General features: G+C 36.3%; 1 protein-coding gene across 3 annotated transcripts in view; it reads right to left on the bottom strand.

The window, feature by feature from the left end:
- The window catches only part of LOC149552260 (formin-like protein 14), a 120,514-nt gene extending 103,016 nt beyond the window's left edge, over positions 1–17,498 (bottom strand). The window contains exons 1-9 of one of the 3 annotated variants that reach the window (XM_089787784.1): positions 17,247–17,383; positions 16,867–16,984; positions 16,531–16,742; positions 15,947–16,099; positions 15,159–15,862; positions 14,826–15,047; positions 12,753–14,719; positions 12,519–12,648; positions 4,283–4,354 (exon numbers count right to left, since the gene is read on the bottom strand). In XM_089787784.1, coding sequence (XP_089643910.1) covers positions 4,283–4,354; positions 12,519–12,648; positions 12,753–14,719; positions 14,826–15,047; positions 15,159–15,862; positions 15,947–16,019 — 3,168 coding nt within the window. In that variant the 5' untranslated portion in view covers positions 16,020–16,099; positions 16,531–16,742; positions 16,867–16,984; positions 17,247–17,383. Of the gene's footprint in view, positions 1–4,282; positions 4,355–12,518; positions 12,649–12,752; positions 14,720–14,825; positions 15,048–15,158; positions 15,863–15,946; positions 16,100–16,530; positions 16,743–16,866; positions 16,985–17,246 lie in introns of all 3 variants that reach the window. The other 2 variants (XM_089787785.1, XM_089787786.1) reach the window with 2 other exon arrangements.
- Between the last annotated feature and the right edge of the window lie 8,539 nt (positions 17,499–26,037).

The following is a 26,037-nucleotide window of genomic DNA, read 5'->3' as shown; positions in this document are numbered from 1 at the left end:
AACAATTATCTTCACAAAGAGTTTGCATTTTGTGTTCAGCCATACATCTAAGGACAAAAACATTCAAGTGTGGAGATCTATTAACAAAAACCAAATGGATTTAGAAGTCAAAGAAAATAGCTCTTTTTGTTCAACATAGCAGTCCTATTTAGAGTTGAAACTGGAGCTCATTTGTACTGTTCTACATTACTAATTCATCTCTAGGAGAAGCCAGGTCTTGAGCTGTTTCAAAACCAATCGAGGTCCCCTTTCAGTTTGGTGTGGGTCTGAACAGGGTTCTTACGAGAGTTCCCAGATTCGCGATGACTTGTCGAGTCTGGCGTAGAAACAAGTTATGGTTACAGGGTCAAATTGACACTGACTTCAACTCAGACAAGTTAGGCATGTGACTTGTTGTGACCCCTCAAGTCCGAGCCAGTTGACTCGCTTGGTGGACATGTTACATTTTTTTAACTTTATTTTTGCCTTATTCTTCCTTCCAGCCATAAAAGGCATCTCATTTCATTGTATTGAGAAGAAGAGAGAAGTGTGAGACACGAAGAAAAATAAGAGTCCATAGGTTTGCAATCAGCAAGGAGAAAAAGATAGAAAAGTATTCCATAAATTATATTTGCATTTAAAGCATCAAGGAGTCCACAGTAGCAGTTGCAAAGACTTATCATCTCATTTCAATGAGGTACGTGTTAAATTTTATGGATTTTGTTTTTTGTATGTTTATGCATTTTATTGTTAATTTTTTGAACTATCCAAATCATAGAGTTGAATTTTCTCCTTTGAAATATAAATAGAATACTTTGATAGTTCAATGAGAGAACAATAGCAAACCCTAAGTTTTTTTTAAAAAGATTGTAAACAATGTATTTACAAATTTTTCTATAAAAAAAAAAATGGTTTGCTAATTTTTCTAAATCCTTTCTTCGAACTTTGAACTTTGAAGTTTGATTTTGAATTTCAAAGGAAAATAATGAAGACTCAAGAATAGAACACAATGCAAAAATGTAGGGATTGCAGATTTTTGTATTACTTTATAAAGCACAATGCCAAATGGTAATTTTTTTGTAAAATTTTCTTATTGCCACGATCTTCATATTTTGGAAACAATATTTTTCCCCAATGGCTCCTCCTAATTCTCAACCTGGTCCTAAGTCTAAGAAAGGAGATCAAAGGGATGCAGTTTGGCAATTATACTAAAGAATTTCTTGGTAGAACAAGACTGTAAACAAAATGTAAATTTTGTAAAGAAATTAATCATGGTCGCATAAATAGTTTTAAATACCTATTGTTGGCATATGTGGCCATGATACTGAGCCATGTAAATTAGCACCTCCTAAGGCAGTTTGTTCATGTTGTGTACAGCTAGAAACATTTGAACAATTAAAAGAAAAGAAATTAATCATGGTCGCATAAATAGATTTAAATACCTATTGCTGGCATATGTGGCCATGATACTGAGCCATGTAAATTAGCACCTCCTAAAGCGGTTTGTTCATGTTGTGTACAGCTAGAAACATTTGAACAATTAAAAGAAACAAGGAAGAGTCAATTGGAGAAGTTAGCTCATATTAGTTCCCGTTCATTGGCTCGCATCGGTAGGTTGTGTTGGAGAGGGATCTTCCATGACTTCCTTTTGTCCCAGCGCTAATGCTTCTACTTCTACTCCATTGAGTAGCACTATTAGCTTTCCTCCTAGAATTTTGTCACACACTACTCCTATGCATTGCCCTCACTTGAGAGCATGGCTTGGAACAAGGAGGTCCATGATGTCACAAAATAATCAATTCGCAAGTTTTGGTACTTTTGCAAAATTTCATTTGTTGCAACCACATAATTATTTTTTACTGCGTTACCAGATTTGTGTATCTAGGCAATGAATCAGATTTGGATTCAAATTGCGTCCAGGTTAGTGAACCAATTTGTGTTGGATTCATACAAGACAGCACTTCACAAACTCTTTGGTGATCATGACATGTGAGATGCAATGAGAGTTGAGTTCATGGATTCTGCTTGTTCTAACGGTTGTGCTTTTAATGCTCTTTGAGACAAATAAATGGTCGATGCTCATAATGAGTGGTGTTTCCATGGAGAATTATACATGCACCCACAACCTCTTGCAACCAAAACTTCATCATTCGATTTATAAAACATATCTTTTTACTAATACTTCGATTTTATCATTCAAATATTTTAACTTTGTAACTCTTAACTCTAATTTTGTCTTGATAGATTGCTAGTTTACCTGCATCTAAGAGGAATCGGAGCACATACTCCATCCAATCAATAAGGCGAATAAAATTGCCCTCAAAAAATGCAGAGGACTTAAGTGTTTGTGCAAATTCAAGCTTGCGGCTGATTAAACAAAGTGCCTACAAAAAAGGGGAGACAATGATATGCAATATAGAGCCAAAGCATGTTGACTTGGATGCTTCCACTTCCCACTTTGCTACACTTGAAGTTGATGATGACTATGGGCCACCTAGGGAGCATGTGAGTGCTAGTGCCAATGCTAGTGCTAATTGTAGTGCCAATGTTAGTGGCATCATTTGTGGCTCCTCTAATTTACCACAATATACATCATCTAATCTGGAAATCGCCATTATGCTTTAAAAACCAAATGAAACAGAAGGCAAAATAATTTGTGGACACGCCAAAATTTGTAGATGCATGCATTTAGGGACGAAATTCAGCCCAGTTTCACCAAGGTTTGGCAGGCCTTGACCCACAGGCTAGAGTCAAAACCTTGTCCAGACTCCAAACCAAAACAAATCAGACCAGGACCCCAAACCAGGTTTGAAGTAGCCCAGGACCCAGCTTCTCCATTAGATAAACCAGTAACATAGACAGAAACTGATGGAAACAATAATATTTTACATATTTTCCATGAATGTAATGTTGGGATTTGTGTCCCTACTTTATTTAAGTCAGTTATCAACCATTTTCTTCATGAGAAGTTTGGACTTCACACTTCAACCTTGCATTTGATAAAGAAAACCTTCAAGTAAGGACATGAATTGATGTAAAGTGAAAAACCATTGATTTTAGATGTCAAAGATGTGCCCCTTTTGCTTCAAGAGGACAATCTCATTCAGTGTTTGCTTGAAAGCCAATTAGTATTGTTTATGAAGATTTTGGTATTTGTTTAATGGATTTTTGAGTCTTTTTGCATGTTTGGGTTTCAAAAAAAATTGTTGAGTTGTGAATGTTCAACAACACCAATTTTCTGTATAAGAGGGTTTCCACGTCATTTATTTAGTTTATAGAGCATTTGTGTGCAGTTGGGTACCAAAATGGTCAAATGTAAGGCTTTGCAAATATCCTGTTTGTAGTAAATTTTGTAGGTTTGTTTAATTTTGTTGTCACTGTTGGTTCGTTGTTTAATATTGTTGTAAAAACATATTTGCTGCTGAAATATAGATTATATTAAGATTTACTCCAAGATTGGTGTGAAGATGTCTTACCTGTTTGCAAAAATTGTCAATATTGATGTTATTCAGATTGTGAGTCTGTTGTTTGCTGTCATTATCCAGTAATATACTGTGTTTTTTCCTGTGTAATGCATGTTATTAAGAAGCCCCCGAAATTTGGTGTTTCCATTTGAGTAAGCTTGTCAAATTCTGGTCACATTTGTGAGAAGAGATTGTATGGAAGCTTTGAGTATTTAGCAAGTTATTTGGAAAAAGTTTAATAAGCTGAGAGTAATCATTGAATAATTTGGTTAGGACCGTACAGAATATCTAGGGATTTGCAGCCCCGCTGTGTCCACAACTAACCTATATCCCTACAAAAACCAGATTTGCCAAGCTACATGTACTATATTTCTACATATCATCTGATTTTACATTTTAAAAAATTCTCCATGTTGCATTTTAAAAAATACAAGCGACATTGGTTCTAGAAGGTTTCTACAATCCATAACCTTTAAATCTTATGCTTCTAGAACTTGATTATATACAAATTTTGAGTCAATGTTTCGGGTCACACTCGGCGAGCCATCATCAGGACAAAAGAGATCTCAAGGAGACATTCACTCAAAAAAAAATTGTACACATTCATGTTTCAGAAGCATAAGATTCAAAAGCTACATTGGGACAAAACATTATTCATTTCAACTTACCGTAGTGCACTGACTTCTACAATTAAAGCACTGAACATATCATGATAAAGCAGGAAAAAAGTGCATGCAATAGAATCCAGAAGAAGCATCTTAACTACTCATAACACCATACTGTACCAAAAGTAATTAAATATCTAAACACATTGTGAATAAGAGGGAAAAAATACTTACAATCATCTCTGGAAGAGGCATCTTAATTTTTGTCAGCATTATTTCGCAATTGTTAGCTCTTCGCAAGTCAACCTGCAATAGGATCAAAAAATTCTGTTAGTTTCAGTTCAAAATTAACTGCATTGGATCGTACATAGAGAAGCAACTGATCAAAATATAGATGCTAATATACTGGGATACAAAAAATGGTGTAAGATACCACAAAGCAAGAATCAACTTGATGCTCAAATGTCGTATGGAATGGATTAAAGACTTTTTACGTCAAACTCTTCACTGATATTCATGGCTATAGGAGAACGATCCAAAGTTTTACCTTATCCTAACTTTAGTCCCAGTAGAATATCAGCCAATACGCTCAATGAAAAATATGGTGTTTTTGGCTTTTCTAATGTAGTGAACCTTGGGTCTAAAGCTGTGTCTAGACTAGATGATCCAGAAGCCTTCTGCCATTGGATTCAGTTTGCGAGCCTGATTGCAAATACAGGATATGCTATGGTACTGCGAACCTATGTATAACATTTAACAAAAGATATGGAGACTAATATACTGGGATGCACTGGCAATTCAACATAATTCATGGCAAGGATATTCTTGTTAAATATTAACAGTGATATTCATACTGGTCTGAGAAGTGCAGACCGCAACTTAATCTTCTCCCCCTATACCATACAAAGGCATTATATATACTACACTTGACAAATAAATAGGGCGGCGATCCTTGGCAGTAAACATGTTATGTACTAACCATAACTAATTGTTATGTTAGTTAACATTCTTGTTATCTCCTTCATTGGCGCCAATTTATACAAGTAATGTATGAGCCGACGTAGAGAGGGTCATGTCCCTTTAAGGGACATTCCCTTTGGTCTTGGTATAAAGGATGGGTGTTATTGTAGTCTGACACACAAAAACATTGAAGTCTGCTCCTTAGAACATACTGCCCTATACGAATTACTGCAGAGATAAACAAGTTTTCAGACTAAAATTTAATATTCTGAAATAACATTCTAAATTCAGAAAGAAAGAAGATCAGAACATCAACAAATAAAAGATATTATCTCAGGTCTGAACCTATAAATTTGCAGAAATCTTACATGGTATCAGAGCTCTGGTAGTCGAACCTAGGCTCTGCAAATTAATTAATCAAACAATATATATCTAACATCATTCTCCTATCTTCAATGGCACACACAATCAGACCCGAGGACAAGTTTGATGGAAAAGAACACATTGATGCTTGGAAATTCAGAATCATGATGATTATTGAAGAAAATGATGTAAAACAATTTGTTGATTCAGCATCTAAACAACATAATGTTGTATCTCATAAAACTATCTAGAGTAAAGGGAATAAAAAAGCCATTCAGATCATATTAGATGGAGTGAAAGATGATATTGTACCTATGCTAATGAAACATCAAACAGCATTTGATATGATAAATGCATATGAGGTCAACAATGTAACTAGAGTTCTTGCATTGAAAAGGCAACTAAATCACATACAAATAAAGAAAGGAGAAACAATGAATTCTTACTTCCTAAGGGTTGCTAGTCTAAGAGATGAACTTACAAGTATAGGAACCATCATTAGTGACATGGAACTAACACTGATGGCTATAGATGGATTTTCAGATTCATGGGAAACATTCGCACAAGGAGTAAGTGTCAGAGACAAACTTCCTGATTTCAATAGACTTAAAGGAGATTGCCTTCAGGAAGAATCCAGAAAACTTAAGAAAGGAGGAAAATTGAAAACAAAGGATGAAGAACTTCATGTTATTAATACAAATTCTTAAAAGGTAAGAAGAAGCATTTCAAGAAGAAAAGGGGTAATCAAAAGAATGACAAAACTAAGAAAGATCTATCCAAAATAAAATGTTTCAAATGCGAAAAGTTTGGACACTACAGATCTAATTGCCCTGAGAATTCTAAACAGCAAGTGAACTGTACAAACATTACTAAGGAAGAAGATAAGTATGATCCTGAGGATCGTGTATTGTATTCAGCACTATCAAATGAAGTCTCAAGTAGAGCATGGGTATATTACAAGATACAAAGAAGCACTAAACTTTATATCAAAAAAGGTTAATGGCGAAGTCACCATCAGTGATAATTCAGCACATTCCATCAAAGGAATTGGAAATTGCACCTTGAAACTAAAGTCGGGTAATTCTCTTATTCTCAAGGGAGTACTCTATGTACCAGGAATAAAAAAGAATCTAATCTCGGTTACAACATTTGAAGATGGACATAATGTTGCATTCATGGACAGTAAAGTCATAACCTAGGCTAAGAACTCCTCAATTAAGAAAGCAAAATTGATTGGTCAAAGAAAAGGGTATTTGTATGAATTAAACTCAGAACCCAGTCGACCTAGTCAAGCCTCAATTCATGAAATTGCGGATATAAATGAAATATGGCACAAAAGGTCAAGACATCTAAATTTCAAAACTTTATTAACTATGGAGAAGATGGTTACTATTTTACCTAAACTGAATAAAGATCACTCAAGCATATACAAAGGATGCACTCTAGGTAAGAACACCAAAAGTCCATTCAATGATAGCACTAGAAAAACGAACAATGCTTTGGAATTAATCCACTCATATTTATGTGGACCTATGTTTGTTCCTTCTCTTGGAGGATTCTAGTACTATATACTTTTTATAGATGACTTCTCTAGGAAAAGTTGGATTTACTTCTTAAAATGTAAATAATCATAACAAATCCTAAAGAGATTTAAAGAATTTAAAAACTTAACTGAAAACTTATCAAAACATAAAATTAAAACTCTTAGAACTGATAATAGAAGAGAATACACCTCATATTTGGTTTAAAAGGTTTTGTAAAGAAATAGGAATTAAGAGGAAGTATACCATTCCTTATAATCCACAACAACATAGGGTAGCAAAAAGGAAGAATAGAACAATTATAGAAGTTGTTAGAGCTATGATTATTGATCAAAATCTAGAATATTATCTTTGGGCGGAAGCCTCTTGTACTGTTGTCTATATTCAAAACAGAAGCCCTCACTCCTACCTTACAGACAAAACCCTTGAAGAAGTCTTTGCTAATTTTCAACCCAATATAAGTCATCTTAAGATTTTTGGGTGTCCTGTATATATCCATGTTCCAAAAGAAAAGAGAACTAAGTTCGAACCCTCCGAGAGGATAGGTATTTTTGTAGGGTATAGTGAAACATCTAAAGCATATAGGATTTTCATGCCTGGATAGAAAAATATTGAACTTAGTAGGGATGTAATTTTTGAAGAAGATCTAGCATTCAAAAGAGCCCTAAGTTCTGAAGAACCCTCTCCTTTACCTAGTTCTGAAAGAAATATTGAAACTAAGTCTCAGAGGAAGAACACTGAAGAAATTGAAGACGAAATTCAAAACCTTAATCTTGAAGAAACTTACCTAGTTCTGAAAGAAATACTGAAACTGAGTCTCAAAGGAAGAACACTGAAGAAATTGAAGACGAAATTCAAAACCTTAATCTTGAAGAAACTCAAAATTCAAAGAAAAGACCACTTTGGGCCATTAAAACAATAGAGGCAGCACAAGACTTTGTTGCACCTTCTGGAGCAGTCAGAGAAAGCAAAAGACCCAAAAGATTTTCTAGTCATACAGCAAACATAAATGATGTGTCTAAATCAGAACCAAACAATATTTCAGTTACTATTAAAACATACAACTTGGAAAGAAGTTATGATAGAAGAATACCAATCTATTATGAAGTATGATGTTTGGGAAATTGTTCCAAGACCTGAAGGAAAATAGGTTGTTTATCCAAATGGATATTTAAAATAAAGCATGTTGCTGATGGTAGCATTGAAAAATATAAAGTCAGATTTGTAGCTAGAGGATTCTCTCAGAAAGAAGGAATTGATTATGAAGAAACCTTTTCTCCTATTGCCAAATACACCTCCATAAGAGCAGTCCTAGCTATCGCAACATCGAAAGGATGGAAAGTACATCAAATGGATGTAAAAACAGCATTCCTAAATGGAAAGATTACAAAAGAAGTATATTTGGAGCAACCTGAAGGATTTGAAACGCATGATCCTAACATTTTCTTTTGCAAGCTCAAGAAAGCTCTCTTTGGGCTTAAACAGGCTACAAGGGCTTGGTATGAAAGAATTGATGAGTATCTCACCGGCTTAGGTTTTTCTAAAAATGAAGCCGATCCAAATCTATATTATAAAAGAGATAAAGATGATATGGTAATTTTGATATTCTATGTTGATGATTTACTAATAACAGGAGATGATCATCTCATAGATCAATGCAAGAAAGATCTAATTAGAGAATTCGAGATGAAAGACTTGGGAGTCCTTCATTACTTCCTAGGACTGGAAGTACGGCAAAATTCTAACAGCATTATACTTAATCAATGGAAGTATACATCAGATATTTTGAAGAGATTTGGAATGTAGAATTGCAAGTCTATGTCTTCTCCAATGGAGACTAATCTACATAAACTTAAAAAAGCAGCAGCAAAATCACCTTCCATAGATTCTACTCTCTACAAACAAATGATTGGGTCCCTAATGTACTTGGTAAATATAAGACCTGATATTTCCTATGTAGTTAATGCCTTAAGTCAGTTTATATGTGAGGCAAAGGAGATTCACCTAGTTGCAATCAAACAGATTATGAGATACAAGGCACTCTTAATCTTGGGCTCAAATATGAGAAAGTTGACTTAGATTTACATGGATTCGCTGACTCAGATTGGGGTGGAAGTGTTAAAGACAGAAAAAGTACTTCAAGATGTTGTTTCAGTTTAGGATCAGCAATGATATCTTGGGTATACAGAAAACAGTCTTTAGTAGCACAAAGTTCCACAGAAGCCGAATACATTGCAGCAGCAATGGCATCTCGAGAAACAATTTGGCTTAGAAAGTTACTTGTGGGATTATTTGGACTAGCCATGAATCCTACAATTATTCATTGTGATAATCAGAGTTCCATCAAGCTTTTGGTGAATCCAATTTTTCATGACAGGTCCAAGCATATCGAAATTCCTTACCATTATGTAAGAGACATGGTAGACAAGAATACTATAAAATTAGAATACATTTGCACTGCAGATCAGACAGCAACTATTCTCACCAAACCTCTCTCTAGAGTGAAGATAGATCACTTCAGAAAAGGCTCGGTATGGTTGAATTGTAATTCATTTGTATTCTTTAAATTATTAATAAAATAATTTTATTGTCAGGCTATTGACTGTTATGGGCTCCACCATTTGTATTCATTATTTAATGAATACTTGTATAAAAGACATTATGAGAGATGACGATTTCTCGGATAATGTGTTGAAGAATATAGAACTACTATTAGATCTAGGTGAGTTCAAGATCATTTGTGACATAAGCATTTCCATGCCTATGAATCACAACTTGGATAAAGGAAGAATTTATTCTTCAGACTTTATTTTGTGTTCTTGTAGATCTTAACTCAAGATCGAGTTGTGATATAGGATTGCCAGTTCCTATGAGTCACAACCTGGATAAATGAAAAATTTAATCATTCTTCAGATTTTATCCTGTATGTATTGCATTACATGCAATATTGATATCACTAGTATAAGTGATAAGTCATATCACAAGATGGTTATATGACTCAGTATCATGTGTTCCATGATACCATCTGCTCAGAAGATTCAGATAGATATAGAGTATCAATCTATGCTTATTCATCGTAATTGGTGAAGCTAGATATGTTATCTCTCAGTATGATTATCAAGTTAAGAGAGAGTGTTAAATATTAACAATGATATTCATATTGGTCTGAGAAGTGCAGACCACACCTTAATCTTCTTCCCCTATACCATACGAAGGCATTATATATACTAGACAAATAAATAGGGCAGTGATCCTTGGCAGTAAACATGTTATGTACTAACCATAACTAATTGTTATGTTAGTTAACATTCTTGTCATCTCCTTCGTAGGCACCGATTTATACAAGTAATGTATGGGCCGACCTAGAGAGGGTCATGTCCCTTTAAGGCACATGCCCATTGGTCTTGGTATAAGGGATGGGTGTTATTGTAGTCTAAGGACACACAAAAACATTGAAGTCTGCTCCTTAGAACATACTGCCCTATACCAAGTACTGCAGAGATGAACAAGTTTTCAGACTAACATTTAATATTCTGAAATAACATTCTAAATTCAGAAAGAAAGAAGAAGATCAGAACATCAACAAATAAAAGATATTATCTAAGATATGGACCTATGAATTTGCAGAAATCTTACAATTCTCGATGATGAATGTAGTCTGGAATGGATTGCGAGCCTTTTGCAGCCACGTAGTAGGAGAATCAGTAAGTTTTCCTCATTATTCACTTTTAGTTGACGGATTTGCCTAAAGGATCTAAAAGCCTTTTGCTGATTTGGATAATTTGATAACCTGATTATGAATTGCAAGAATCTGTTCAAATATGCAAATAATCTACTCATTTTGTGTACAAGGTTGATCATGCCCTTGATTAGTTTAGGTGAATAGCTGGGCTTTCCAAGCAATGCAGCTTATTTACACAATACTGGAGATTGAGTGAATTTCAATTAAAGTTTATTATATCACCAGCATAGGTAATATTGCAGATGTTCGGAGCTTGATGAATATACTGATGGGTGGACTGACCAGAAGATACTGGAAAGCACGTTTTAGAATTGTGGACAAGGTTGACATCAATTGATTGGGTTGTTGAGTTTTGTTTACGAGAAGGAATTTCACATGGCAGGGACTGGTTTGGTTGACTTGAAAGAAATGGCCAGCATCAATGTTGACCACTGACAGGAAAAAGATCATAACTGTCGTCAAAATCTGTTGAGGTAAAGCATTCTTTCAAATGTAATTTGATCTGTATAAAAACACTGGGCAAACAGAGCCAAATTCAGGACAAAGGAAGCTAATGAAGGAAAGTTGGATCCTAAAACTGCAGTTCAGAGTAGTGTTGTGATGATACTGTCACCACTGAAACATGGCTTGACCAAGTATATTTGACATATTGAGAACTGTGTAGAGCGCCAGCCCTAAAAATCCAATGTTTATACCCCCGAAAAATGATGTTTTTAGTGTCAACTGTCCTCCAGAGTTTCTTAGGAATCAGACAATTGCCCCTCTTGAGAAGCTTAGCAATATAATGGTGGGACTAGATAAGATGGAGTAATATTTTTAGTAACTGTTTTTGTTATAACAGAGAATCTGCTGAATCACAGTCTTCAGTTGGATCTTGAAATGATAAACCACATGATCTAGTTGTGAATTGCTGAATAATCAGTGCGAAGTTTTAGTGCTTCCCTGGTAAACAATTCCTGGAGATTTTCTTTCTGAATGTATGTTGTCTTCATGGGGACATGCAGAACAACTCCATAGCGAATGAGAGTTGCAGATGCTGGTGCATGGTGCATTCAGGGTCATCCTCAGTGAGGGTGCTAGCAGTCTCGTCAGTTTGTATTATGAGGTGTTATCCATAAATCTAATCTGTTTTAATCATGGCTTTAGGCTACTTACTGCTTGGTGCTAATGCCCAGTTTTAATATATTCTATGGCTACTCTTCCAGATAAGTTGATAGTTGAGTTATAAAACCTCTCTATGCTCCCATCATTAATTTAAAATTTTAATATTTTGAAGCTTATGTTTGCTTTCTGATTGTAATTGACATAGAGATTGTTATGTGCTCCATCAACCTTGGCCATTGCGTAGGGGTCACAGGACAAATCAGTATGGGCATAGTTGGCCTAGTGGTGCAGAGCTTGTGCCCTTGAAAGATGAGTCACAAGTCAAACCCCATAGAGAGTAGGGCATGTGCACCTCGTTTGTAGCACAGTTAGGTGCCTTGTGGAAAGAGGCAGGGCATCCCCATGTTACTCTCACAATATGTAGACCAGAAAATAGATGGCTAGTATCATGGACTATAAAAGCTCCTGTCCTTTCCTTTTTAGAATGGGAATTTGGAAGTTTAGCACCTGAACTAAATGTAATGATTTTATCTATTTCTAGTCTTCAATTATAGATATTCATAGGTACAGAATCTACAAACAAGAAACGAAGTACAGTAATTATGAAATATTACTAAAAACTAGAATCGATTAAAGAGATAGAACAGGATTTTGGAATTGTGATACTTAATGTATGATTTCATCTATTTCTTAATGTAGAGATTTCTATAGGTGTTGAACATAGAAACATGAAGCAGAAGCACAACAATTTGCTACATACCAAACGTACTGTATCATGCTTAGAAGCATTTAAGGCTCGCCGACTAACTCCTTTTTCTGTGCTCCCTGAATCAGTTGATACAGCAGATGAGAAAAGGGTTTCCAATTCAGACATATCGATTTCTGGAGCCCTGGAAAGAAGATGCCAAAATTAGTAAAGATTGAAATAGCATCAAGAAACCTAAGTAAACATTGTGGCATCAAAAATATTTTATTGCCACAACTCAATAACTACCTTGATTGTTCTTCTTGTTTTTGAGTGTCTGCCCATAGGCTGCCTTGCATTGCTCGAGTAACTTTAACCCAATGCAATGGCTTTAAAGATGATCGCTTTGGTGCCAAATGCCCAGATGAAGACATAGTTCCACGACCTCTTGCACTTGATTGTGAAGGAGCACTGGGTGCACCCCTTCCCCTTCCAAGTGGAGCAGATCCTCTTGCTCCTGGTGGTGGCGGGGGAGGTGGACCGCCTCGACTTGTCCCAAGAGGAGTCGGACCCCCAAGACCACCTGGAGGAGGAGGTGGGGGTGGTGGGCCTAAACGGCCCCCTGGAGGGAGAGGGGGAGGCGGTGGACCCCCACGGCCCCCTGGAGGGGGTGGTGGTGGTGGTGGTGATCCTCCTCGTACCCCTGGAGGAGGAGGTAGGGCAGGTGGACCTCCTTGTGCCCTTGGTAGAGGAGGTTGGGGTAGACCTAAATGACCTCCTGGAGGGGGAGGTGGGGGTGGTGGAGCCCCACGACCTCCTGAAGGGGGAGGTGGTGGTGGTGGTGGTGGTGGTGGTGGTGGGCCTACACTCCTCCCCGTAGGCGGGAGTGGAGGGGGTGGTGGAGGTGGTGGGCCCACACTCCTCCCTGTAGGTGGGAGTGGAGGGGGTGGTGGACGTGGTGGGCCTACACTCCTCGTAAGCGGGAGTGGAGGGGGTGGTGGAGGTGGTGGACCCGCACGACCTTTCTCAAGTGGAAGGAATGGGATGGATGATGGTTCCCCATGGCCTCTACCTATAGGAGGGGGTGGCAGGGGGGGTGGTGGTGATGAGAATGGTGGTAGTGGTCGTGATCCCTCATGAAGTTCACGTGAAGGTAGTGGTGGAGGTGGTGGAGGCGGTGGAGGCACTGGCTCAACAAGAACCCCATGTGGAGGTGGTGTTTGTGATGGCAAGAAGGGTGTTGGTACTTCCCAACCTCCATTTCGAGGTGGTGGTGGAGGTGGTGATAGTGGAGGTGGCAATGGCTCATTTGATCTTACACAAGACAAAGGTGAATGTTTGGTTGGTGATTGGGGTAGAACTGACAGTGAGAGCAGAAGTGGGGATGGTGCAACACTTAATTTTGGTGGAAGTGGAGGTGGAGGTGGAGGTGGTGGCGGCGGCGGCGGCGGCGGCGGCGGTGGTAGTGTGCTATTTGATTTGGTTGGGAGTAAAGATGAGGGTGGCAAGATAGAAAATGAGGAACCTAATCTTGGAGGAGGAGGAGGTGGTGGTGGCAGAGGTGGCAGAGGTGGTGGAGACAAAGATTTGCTATTAATAGACAAATTTTGGGGAGGTGGCAGTGGTGGTGGAGGGGAACTTGATTTGAATGAATGCAGTAGGTGTGGAAGTGGAGGTGGTGATGGAGGTGCTACTGAAGACAAAGTTGAGCCTGCTCTGCAAGGAACACAGTGTGGAAGTGGGGGTGGGGAGGATGGTGGTGGTGGCACAAAAGGATTTATGTTAGATGAAGGGTGTAGTTGAGTTGTAGATATCATTGTCCCTGCAGGTGGAGGTGAGGTTGCAGTTGGCAGCACCTGTACATGAGATTGATCTACAGATGGAGGGAGACATGGTAAAATTTTATCCAACAAATTAGGATCAGACTTCGGTTTAGAAAGGGGTGAAGCTGGCCAAAGTGCTGCATCCTTGGACTCTTTCTCTTCATGTTCAATTGCAACAGATATTGGATTTGAATCTTGCTTGCTCCTCAGGGTTGGTTGACTGTGAAGATCACTGGGAAAAAAGTTCTCAAATCTTTCTTGAAAACCATTTGATGACATCTGTTGAATGAACCAAAGAGCGGCATCACCCCCAGTATCAACCCATTCAAGACCATTGAAAAGTTCTTGGACCCTTGCAAAAGCTTCAACTGGCAATCCACCTTTCTCTTCCCCATTAGGTGTTATAATAGGGGGCCGTGAAGGAGACAGAGATTCTATTTCTCCAAACAGCACCTGATGTCACAATTTTAAAAACAACATAAATTGTGTTTATTTGATGTCCTCCTGTCTACATAGTTTATAAAAATGAACTTAAAGCCATACGAGACAGAGTACCTACTTCTGCTCGAAAGCTTTTTGAAAAACGTTCCTTGGAATCCCAAAGTATATCAAGATCATCCGCATTCAGCATCAGGATGTTGGACCGAATGAAAGCCGTATTAAACATGACACGGAACATCATAACTTCTCTCTCTGGGTTTGTCTCTAAATGGATGCACTCCAGGACGACATCACCTTGAACTGTGCACTGAATGTCGATTTTCACAACATCACAATCAACCTGCTTGAAGAAATGCAGTATATCATCACAAAAGTGGTACCCTTTATTCAAGCAGAAAATTCCAGTTCATAAATGTGAGCATCTCAAGTCATAAAACAAGTCATTTCAAACCTGCCGATAATGTCTCAAGGTTTTCTTCTTCTTCCCTGTAGAGAAGATCATCTTTGTAGAGAGACCATCTTTGTTATGAATATCCCGCCCAAAAATACGAATTATTGGACGGCACCCATTTTGAGAATCAAAGTTAGGTACAGCTCGAAGAATGATACAATCCAAGGAGAGTGCACGCTCAATGGGTGGCCATTCTGGTGACATGTTTCTTCTAGCTACATATTGAAGATACCGCAACTGTGAAGGAAATGGATTTAGAGGTGACAGAAGCTGCAAATAACCTTTTGGTGCCTCCCGATAAACACTGTCAAGAGCCCTTTGTTCAACCATCTGAAGCTTTCTGTAGATAAGAAAACTCGAAAGAAGAAAAGCTAGTAAGGGCCAACCTCCCCTCTCACAATGGATAAGCACAACATTCTGATGATTTCTCATTGACAGCCAGTTGTCAGTTGCCCGGAGAAAATGTTGGATGAGAGATAAGGGAAGAAGGGGGCAGTTTTCATATTGCCTTGGGTAGTCCATAACTGTAACATCATATTCACACACGATTTCTGCAAACTTGCTTCTCTTTTCACCCTCTCTGAAATTGAAGGCAAGAAATAAAGAATCTGGAAACTGCTCATGCAACTCGGTGACAATTTCTCGCAAGTAAATAAGATACATCTCATCTGATAGAACCTCGGTGGAGAAACAGGAATCGAAAACTACATATCAAAGAATGAAATGTTAAGTCGGTGCATTCATTTGCAAGAAAGAAAACCCAAATGCAACACGGAAATGCTGCTTACCATAAACTCTCTCAGTAAATTCAAGAAGACCATCAGGAGGTCTTCTGTAGAAAAATCTGCTAAATAGAGACATTATTAAATTGAAAGCAGCTTCCTATCCTTCGGCCCTAGTATCTTGTTAACTCTGTAATTCAAACTGTTCGATCCAGGTTTCTGTAGATAGGCAAATTAGTTTATCATCTATCAAAAACTCGATGCTGACAAAACAGTGTATCACAGAATGCTCACAAACACACACACTTTACATGAGAATATAAAATTAAAATAAAACTGCCACACAACTTATCAGGGCATAGAATGGAAGTCTCTGAGCATGTTTTTAGTGGCAATAATACACAAATAATGGAAAAACGATTAGTGGAGGATTGCAAAGTAGAATCTTAATTTATCAGTCATACAACAGTTTGCAGCCCAAAGCAGCATTCTGGAGCGTTCGCCCAAAATGACGAGAACATAATTATCAAGCACCTATAATTGAGTAGCTCCATACCCGAGAATGGTAACGAATGAGAATCCATACAATTTTGAAAAGAGCAAAATAATTAAACAACCGTCGGAAGCTAGTTGAGACCAAGTTCCAGTACCTTCCACTGGTAGCTGGGAAAGCCAACAATGGGCTTGTAACACTCTATTATCTACTTAAAAGATGCGTCTTCTTGTCGACCGAAACATGGGCTATAGCATATGGATAGGCAGCATCCAAACACTACCCATTAAATCAAAACCCAGCTAAGAAGCTTTCCACAATATCTGCAAAGAATCGGCCATTACAAGCAATCGAATTCCCATGCAAAAGCTGCAAGTCTTCGCAATTTCAATTAAAAAGATACCAGTTGGCAGTCGAGAAGATGGAAAAAAGATGGAAAAACTAAATCAAATACTTGCAAGTCTAATAAAAAGCTTTTGAGCTAAATCACTACCTTTGGCTACAAGGTTGTGCAGGATACTTAAGAAAGGGCAAAAGCAAAAATCATAGAATACAGGTGCCGTCCCATTGCTGCCCATTCGACCGCCATAGCTAAACCACATGTTGTTAACCTGATGAGACGCGGATTTGACATTTCCAATGGATTCTCGTTATTCAAATACTTAAATGGCTTAAAGAAATTTATTAAATGTCAAGCGTGAAATACTGCGGTCGACCCAATGGATTATGGAGATTATTTTGAGAAAATCACAACTTGGGAAAAATACCATAGAACAATGTCCTGGCTGTGATCGGAAGAAACAAAGAACAGTAGTAACGATGAAAACTGAAAAAATTGAAGAGCAAGCGACGATAGTTTACACAAATGTTTACCGTTTTCTCCGCCAAAATTGAGGGCGAAACAATTAACATAAAGCTCAAGATTGCTGATTGGTAATGGAGGTAACGAAAAAGAAAAGAGATTAAAAAGAAAGGAACAGGAAGGTCCCGTACAGTTATATGTGGAAGATAGTTTCCGTAAAAGATTGCCAGCATATTTTACTGATATTAAATTGTTAGCAGACCCCAGCCTCTGTACATTCGCGCCTGCTGTCCAAATGAGCTCAAACAAACTGTCAAATTTCTTCCCCTTTGTCTTCCCGTATTTCCAAACTTCCGCAAAAGGGGTAAAAGTCAAATGGGCCGACAGGGTGAGCAAGGATAATCCATTATTACGGAACTAATCAGCATCCAACATCCGCTGTTTTCCGGCCAAAAGGATAATATGAAGGGTCCAACTGTCTTTATTTTGTATGCAAGATGAAGTTACTAGTTGTAAATGGATGTGGGAAGAGGCAATTGAAATTTATCCTTCACTCGTGGGCCACACTGCGTTTCCCTGTTTGGTTTTCAAAAAAATTGAATCTATTTACCTCCAAATAAGATGGCCATTGATCATGAGGTTCCTCTTGCGGGCCATAAGATGCCCACTAACATGTTCTGGTTTTGATTTCAAATTTATCTCTTCCTCAAGTAGATTTCAAAGAGCCACATTTATGTCCTACATTTTAATTTAATGTGTTATCATTTAATTCGGCGTATGTTTTTTCTAATAGTATTATTATTATTTTTTATCTTAGATTAGATTGTAATTATAATGTATTTTAGATTAAACTATTGTTGTGATGGTGTCTTTTTATTATCAAATTTAAATTTGAGTGTAATCTCTTTTTTTTAATGTTTAGATGATTTATTCATTATCTAATATATCAAAAGTTTTTGAATTGTAGGTTTAAGGCTAGCTTAGGTCTTTTTAATTCATGAATGTATTGTCAATATATCTTTTTAATTCATGAATGTATTGTCAATATATCTTATTGAAAGATGATGATAAATCAAATTTTACCTATCACTGATTTTTAACAGTGGACTTATATCTCTACTTTAATGGTTAGCATGTTTATTGGTCGCCTCTATCTCTATAATTAATGGCAAAAGGTTGTTGATTACCCTTTTCAATATAAATAAGCGTCATCTATACTTCGTACTAGCACCCATTTTTTCCCTCTAAGAAAATACATATTAGGGAATTTCATAAGTATTAAAGGTTCATCTCTGCTCATAAGATATTAAATCATGCCATCAAGACATAACTGTGTGTATAAAATATGATCCTACAGCTGCGACACACACTTCAATAGATCATTATATGGTAAATCAAATCAAATAAAGCAATCACAAGAATAAAACATGATTAATTCAACAAGACGATCTATTGCTTTCTATTTAGCAAGAGTATGATGAATTGCCTTCAGTGATTATCGATTGTACCAAAACAAAGGATTTTAAATGTGAAGTAAGCTAAAAATAATAATTTTTCTATGCAATAGTATGATGAATGGATCTAGATGAACAAGTAATGATCTAGTTTGCAAAAATGAATTTAAATGACAATAAATAAAGTAACAAATATTAGTCTCCAAGCTTTATGCATAATGTCTTCAAAAAGCAATTCCAACAGCATGTCTTTACCCTTCAAATGTACATATTAGATAAGGGAGGAGAGACTTTCTTTTATAGAAATCTCAGGTTGAATTAGAGTTGAGTTAAAAGTGAGTTAACAAATCAATCAAAAGAGTCAAGAGATTAATCGAGTTAGTTAACAAAACAATCAGATTTAGGTAAGTTCACTCACATTTTCATGATTGAGAGTAACTTGAGAAGATTAAGGAGTTGATTGATCCATCTAATTTAAAAATCTCAATTAATAAATCAATCTCCTTTTATAATTTTAGTTAACTAATTTATCACCTTTATTTATTTATTTAAATTCCTCTTTTTGTTCTCAAATTTTGGATTTTGTAGAATTTTTGAGAAAATAATGGAATGTTTATCTCATTTAAGTAGATTTTCTCAATTAAATTTTTATTTCAATAATTGATATTTTTGAGATATTAATTCTATTTAATTATTTTAATTATTTTTTAATGTGATAATTGGCAAATGGGTAAAATTTAAGTAATGTGCTGGGATATTTAATTTAATTAATTAATTTTTAATAATTTAATTACCAATTAATGTTAACAATTAGGAATAAATTAAGATGTGATGATAATTGCAAACAAGATGATTTATGCAATTTTGGTAGTTTAAGTCAAATCGACTCATAGAAATTGAAATGCCTTTGTTATTAGGACTTTGGTGATTTTTTATCGATAATTGAGATTAGGGGTACTATTGTAAAAGACTAGTTTTGGGTGATTGCATCTGTCCCCCTTTTAATTAATGTGTGAGAAGCGCATTGATTCAAATGACTAATTGTGAATTGCAAGACAACTTGATATGGAGTGATGAAGCTATTCCTAAAGAGATTGGGAAATGAAACCAACTCTAAGCTTGTGTGGATGAAGACCAATTGACCATAAAGAAATTGATGCTAGACTTGATTAAGCAAAAATTAGTTGATAGGATAGATAAACTAACTTTGAAATTGATCGAACAAAGGTTGATTGAGCAATGGGAACTAATTCCAAAATTGATTGAGTAGAATTCAATTGATAAAGAATTTGTCTCTAAATTTGATGAAACAAAGATCAATTGAGATATACCAACTTTTGAACTTGATCAAACAAGGTTGATTGAGGACCAACTTTGAACTTGATTGAACAAAGGTTAGTTGAGCATCAACTTTAAACTTGTTTGAACAAAGGTTAATTGAACATCAACTTTGAGCTTGATTGAACAAAGGTTAATTGAGATAATAATAATAAATAAATAAAAGGTTAAAGTGTTCAATTTGATATGGATTTTGATGAAATTGAACACCTATCTTAATAAGACAATATCATATTGATATGGATCCTACTAAACCTGATATGCCCCTAGAGATTTGATGCAGATATCTATCAAGGTGATTTGATATGGATTTTGATGAAATCACTCGTCTAGGAAGATTGATTAGCCTTACTTGATATGGGTCTTTGAGAGAAATGTAGATAGGTCATAGGGTACTTAGCTTGATATGGCTTCTGATGAAACTGAGATGCCCATGGTCTTTTGATGTGCCCCTAAGGACTTTAGTTTAGATTAGGTTGCCAAATTGATAGGTTGATGCAAGATAGGTTTGATGATGTAATCATCCTTGCCCCCTTAGGAGCGAAATCAAAAGATGAAGTGATAGAAAGTTGATCTTAAGTAGTTTGATTGAAGAATAAGATTGAATTATGATTATAGATGATGTAGGATTGACTAGATCTGATTTCAATTGATTTGCATAGGGCTTTGAGCATGTTTTCCATTTTTTTGTCTTATTGACCAAGTTTGACCAAAGTTGACTTTTGACAGGAAAGTTCATAAATTTGAGGAAATATCAAAGTGATGTATATGTGGGGTTAATATCACATCATTCAATTAATTACACAAGTGGTTAATTGCATCGGTCTAACATTTTTTAAATGTGATTTTGAGTTGTTTAAAGATTTCAGATCTCAAATTTTGATTTTGATCCCGAAAATGAATTCAGGACAGTCAAATTAGAACTAAGGTGATTTTCACGCCAATCATAGCACTTTTGAAAATTAGGTCAAAACCTATAAAAAGCCCAAAAGGGTCATTTTGAATTTCATTTGAAATATTTGACTTTTACATATCCTTCTCTAAGCGAAAATGGTAGTCCCCGTGCATATACATTGATTCAAGCTCCAAAGGCATCATAACTGCCATATAGACTACCCAACTCCGATAAGTCATCAATTACCTCCTTTTTATACAAATTTCATACATTCTGGTCAAAGATTTCATTATTTTGCACATTTTAAAGTCATGTTTTTGCATTTTTTCATCTAGAACTTTGCTTAGTAATCTGATCTTGAGTTTTGTCTCATATGAGACTTCATAAACAACATGTAGTTTCATATAAAGTCTCATAGTTTGTTGTCTAGAGCATTTCCATCTATCATACATGATGCCCTAGATAATGTATTTTGCCATCTAGTCTTTTAGGATTCCTGATGCAAGGACCTTTACTCATATGGTCCTATGTATTGTCTTGTACGAGACTTGTCACCAATTTTTCCCCAATCTATTGTATGATAAAATAGAGTAGAATTTGCATGTCTAGACCTTGAATTTCATAATTTTTATTTTACATATGTCTTTGTCTGCTCTTATTAGCACCTTTGCACTTATCCATTCTACTTTTTTTTTTAGATTGATCGATCCTATTACTCAAGTACTGATACTTGTTTTGTTCTTTCTTGCAAATTGATTTTCTAGATGCTTCATTAGATCTACATATCTGCCCACCCAAGGGATCACTCATCAACTATCTAAAATTGATATAGCTCGTATTGACATTCTTGGTCTTTCACACTTGTGCGACATACTTGACATTTGGGTTAATCATGGTCTCATCAATGCATTGGTTGTAATGCCCCTCCTGGAGATCCTTGGAACAAGGATTTAATACAAGCCAAGATTTTTTTTACAAGTGTGAATGCACATGACAACATCATACAGGATCACAAAGATTGCAATGGAAGACTTTACCAACAAACCCAACAACCAATAGATCTCCAAATGTCACTACCTAACTGACACACACAAACACAGAAACGAATCCAAAGACAACTATACTACAAGGAATCTCAAATCTGTCGAAGCATAGGAAATTAAGTAAACCCAAAGGGTACTCAAAACACCTAGTTGCATTCCCTAAAAACTAGTGTAGATGCCCCTTATTTTTTGAGCGTGGAAACACAATTAATAGGTTTTTGCACGAGAATGTACAGCAAGCCACATGAAGATCTACCCAATTGAGCAAGGACTTGCTTGGCCTAGTAGCCAAAACACCCCAAACTGGTGTTGGGTTTCATGCAAGGATGCACTATAAGCCGCGCAAGGAAACCCAACACACCACGTGTGCTTTTGCATTCTCGCATGAGAAAGTGTAATTTATCGCACGGATACAAAACAACAAGCCTAAAAACATAAAGATAAAAAGCTAGGAAATAAATTTCCTCCACACCGGGGAGTACTGAATCCACAATTGAGGCAAATATACTCGAATAAAATAACTAAAAGATAGAAACTACATCGAACCATCTAACACAACAATGAAGGAAAATAACTAAAAGCAACATCGCAATGTATAGAAGCAACATCGCAATGTACTAAAATAACAAACTAAGTGTGTGGTTCCTCCCAACCATAATAGCATCATGAGACCTCGAAGGCCCTAGCTATCCCCCACATGTAACATCCCAAACTGGCAACTAGATAGTCGAAGTTGTCTTATGAGGACGTCACTACTAAAGCATAATACATCATAAGAATAGGAAATTTAATATGTTAATCCAATAAGCAATAGATACTCCAACTAAGAAAATCACATCATCTAATCATATGCTAAACATCATACGAATAGGAAATCTAATATGTTAACCAATAAAGCAATAGATATTCTAACTAATCAAATCACATCATCTAATCATATGCTAAACATCGTAGTATAGGAATACATCAAATAACAAACATCATCTAAACATGATATCCAAGCATTCCAATGAAAGCACAAATCACAAGAAAGAATACTCTTAAACCTGAAGTATCAAGTGAAAACATTCAACAATGGTCGCAATAGGACAAAAAATAGTCTTTGTACACTGGTCCCTAATAGTGGTGTAGGTAGCTACACCTCCCAACCACATGAAACCCATAAGTCCACTCTTGTTGTGCTAATGAAGATAATGATCCAACCACAAACACAATCAAAGAAAACATCCATGGCTAACACTCATGCCAGACAATAATGATGATTGAACCCAAGATCAGAGACAATGCATAAACTATAGGTCTTGGTCAAACACTCAATGGGTTACTACGTAGGGACTGACATTAGGAGAGTCACTTGACATCATAAAGCCCAAGCTCAGATCATGTGGTTGATGCCTCAACAAAAGGCTCTCGCATTGTGTCCTCAAACTTAATCGGGTGCTCACACATTGTGTCCTCGAACTTGATCAAGTGCTCACACATCGTATTATCTTAAGTTTTATTACCACTCACACATTTTATTTAGTTATCACTTAATTATAACTTCCTCTGCCAACCTATGGTGCCATGATCATTAGGCTAAGAGATAGAAGCCCCCTCCACATGCTACCCTACCCTACCCATGCTAATCCAACAATGAGTGCCCGTAGGCATGCATATTCCCAACTCAACCCTAATGATCATAACTCATGGAAGTCTCACGGAAGATCAGGCCTTGCAAGTCAGCCAAAAAAGCTATGTGCATGTACTCATGTGTGGCACATCACCATCATGAAGATCATAACAAAAGGACTAGATGAGAACACAAGAAAAATATCACTCAATTGAAAACAAACTTAGGAGGATGGATTCTACATGAATCCCAAGAAACAATAAACCTATGCATCATAAAACTCACTCAATCGGCCTCAATTTGGGAGTATGGATTCTACACAAATCCCAATGATGCAATAAAACCAAACATCATGAACTCACTCAACCAGCCTCAATTCGGGAGGATGGATGTGGTACACATCCCAATGCAAACATAAAAGTGCAATAGTGGCTTGACTAACATCCTATAGATAATCCAAGTCCATGACTGACATCATGCGAAGCAAACCCAAGAAAATTGGGCCGCATGCAAATTGAGGTAAAAACCCCAAAAACTAGAAAACTTTGAAATTAAAACCCATTTGGTCTTAGGGCACAAAAGCCACCAATATCAAATAAAATATGGATTTGGAGTCTGTATGCAAAAATGACGAACATAATGGTGCAAAACCCCAAAACCTCATCCTGGAAAATAAGGAAATTCTCATACTCACCCAACTAGGTAGAGCTAGCATACAGAAATAGAGGGGAACACTAGTTCTCACCCTCCTAACAAATGACTACCAAAAACAGAAGTAGAAACAAAGCTAAAACAATAAAATGGAAGAGCCCTACCTCACATCCAAAAGGGTAAAATGGGAATCTAAACCATAAAATAAAAATCCTGCTGAAGTAGCCAAAAATTATGGCAACCCAAGGTCTCCTTGATTTGGATCCAACAAGATCAACCTTCTAATGATCCCACACTTTGAGCTCCCACAATGAATAGAATATTAATTCCTCATGAAGAAGATTTTTGGGTTTTACTCTCAAACTTTCTAATTCAAAAGTGAGAAGTGAGGAATTAAATTCTCCTTTCAATACTTATTCACTTTTCGAGTGAATAATCGATTAGGGAAAATAGCTAGTTAGACTAGCTAGACTCTAAATCAACCCAAAAAAAAATAGGCTATCCCTTGAAATAGGAATTCATCTATGGCAAAGTTGCCAGAAATTAAAATAAAATAAAATAAAGCCCAAAACCCCCAAAGTCATAGAATTTTCCTTAACAACTTTCATGACAATGCGAACCTCTAAATGCATAGACACGCTCATTGGTTTAAACACATAATGCAAATAAGTTCACATTTAATAATCACCGAAAGGTTTAATCAAACAATTAAAATAAGGATACGTTGACCATACAAGGGCGACATTGGTGAAATATGAATAGTTGAATCACTAACTCAATGTGCCACTGCCAAGGATATAAATCTTGCACACTAAAACACATGATCAAGTGTAATTACATATAATAACATAGTCGAAGCAATAAATGTACTAAATGCCTAATTTAACCATTTATTTAATAATACCGAAATAATTCATTTACATCACTCACATTCACATATAGCATAATGAAGCAAGAATGAAGTAAATAGCCATAGCATTAAATCCATCACATAACATAATCAGAGATATGTCCAAATATATCATAACACATATTGTCATCTCAAAATAGCATCATCATTCAATTATGATCAACTGAACAACATACTAGTCTAACATCTTGATACTAAAAACAAAGTATAACATCTGACCCTTAGGTCATCTCAAATGCAAAACATAACATGAGTAAAAAGTATCTCTCAGATCAAAATATGACAAGGTAAATATCTGCAACACATAACCAAGGATTCCAACATGGACAATCCATTTCTAATTATTTAAGCATTTAATAATGGTTGTTTAAACAACATAAAAAGGCACTTAAAACACATAAGTGAACATTGTCATAAACATGACTAACTACTATTACATGAACCTAGTTTAGTGTAGCAGGATAATAGTACACAATGCAATCTATGCACACATCTCAAAGTAATCACGGAACAATAGCATGATACCACATTGATCCTGGTAACCATTGGCACAAATCTCAACGAACCATCTAACACACCATAACCTAGTAAATCAGCCATAAGAATAATCAAAGCAACTGATACAATAACATAAATCCAATCACTTCAAGGGTGTAAACCACTCATGTTCACAATCATGACCATTCATGATCACTCAAGATGACTTACATAAATCAAATGGGAGAGGCACTACATTGGTGGAGTGTTTCTATACCAAGACGAACACCTTCCACCTTCCTACTAGTGAGATAAGTATCACAACAGAGGATATATTCTAGATTTTGAGAATTCATGTGCATTCTATTTTTGCTACCAGGATGCCTATTTGTCAGGTTTTTATCAAGGCACTTTTTCCCTTTTTCTAATTTTTTTTCTTTTTTCTTTTTCCAAATTTTTATTTTTATTATTATTTTTTGATA

The sequence above is a fragment of the Cupressus sempervirens genome, chromosome 6 (genome assembly GCF_028749045.1).
Source record: "Cupressus sempervirens isolate cs-2001-9-10 chromosome 6, ASM2874904v1, whole genome shotgun sequence".
Taxonomy (NCBI): domain Eukaryota; kingdom Viridiplantae; phylum Streptophyta; class Pinopsida; order Cupressales; family Cupressaceae; genus Cupressus; species Cupressus sempervirens.
This window is presented reverse-complemented; position numbering and strand designations above follow the sequence as displayed.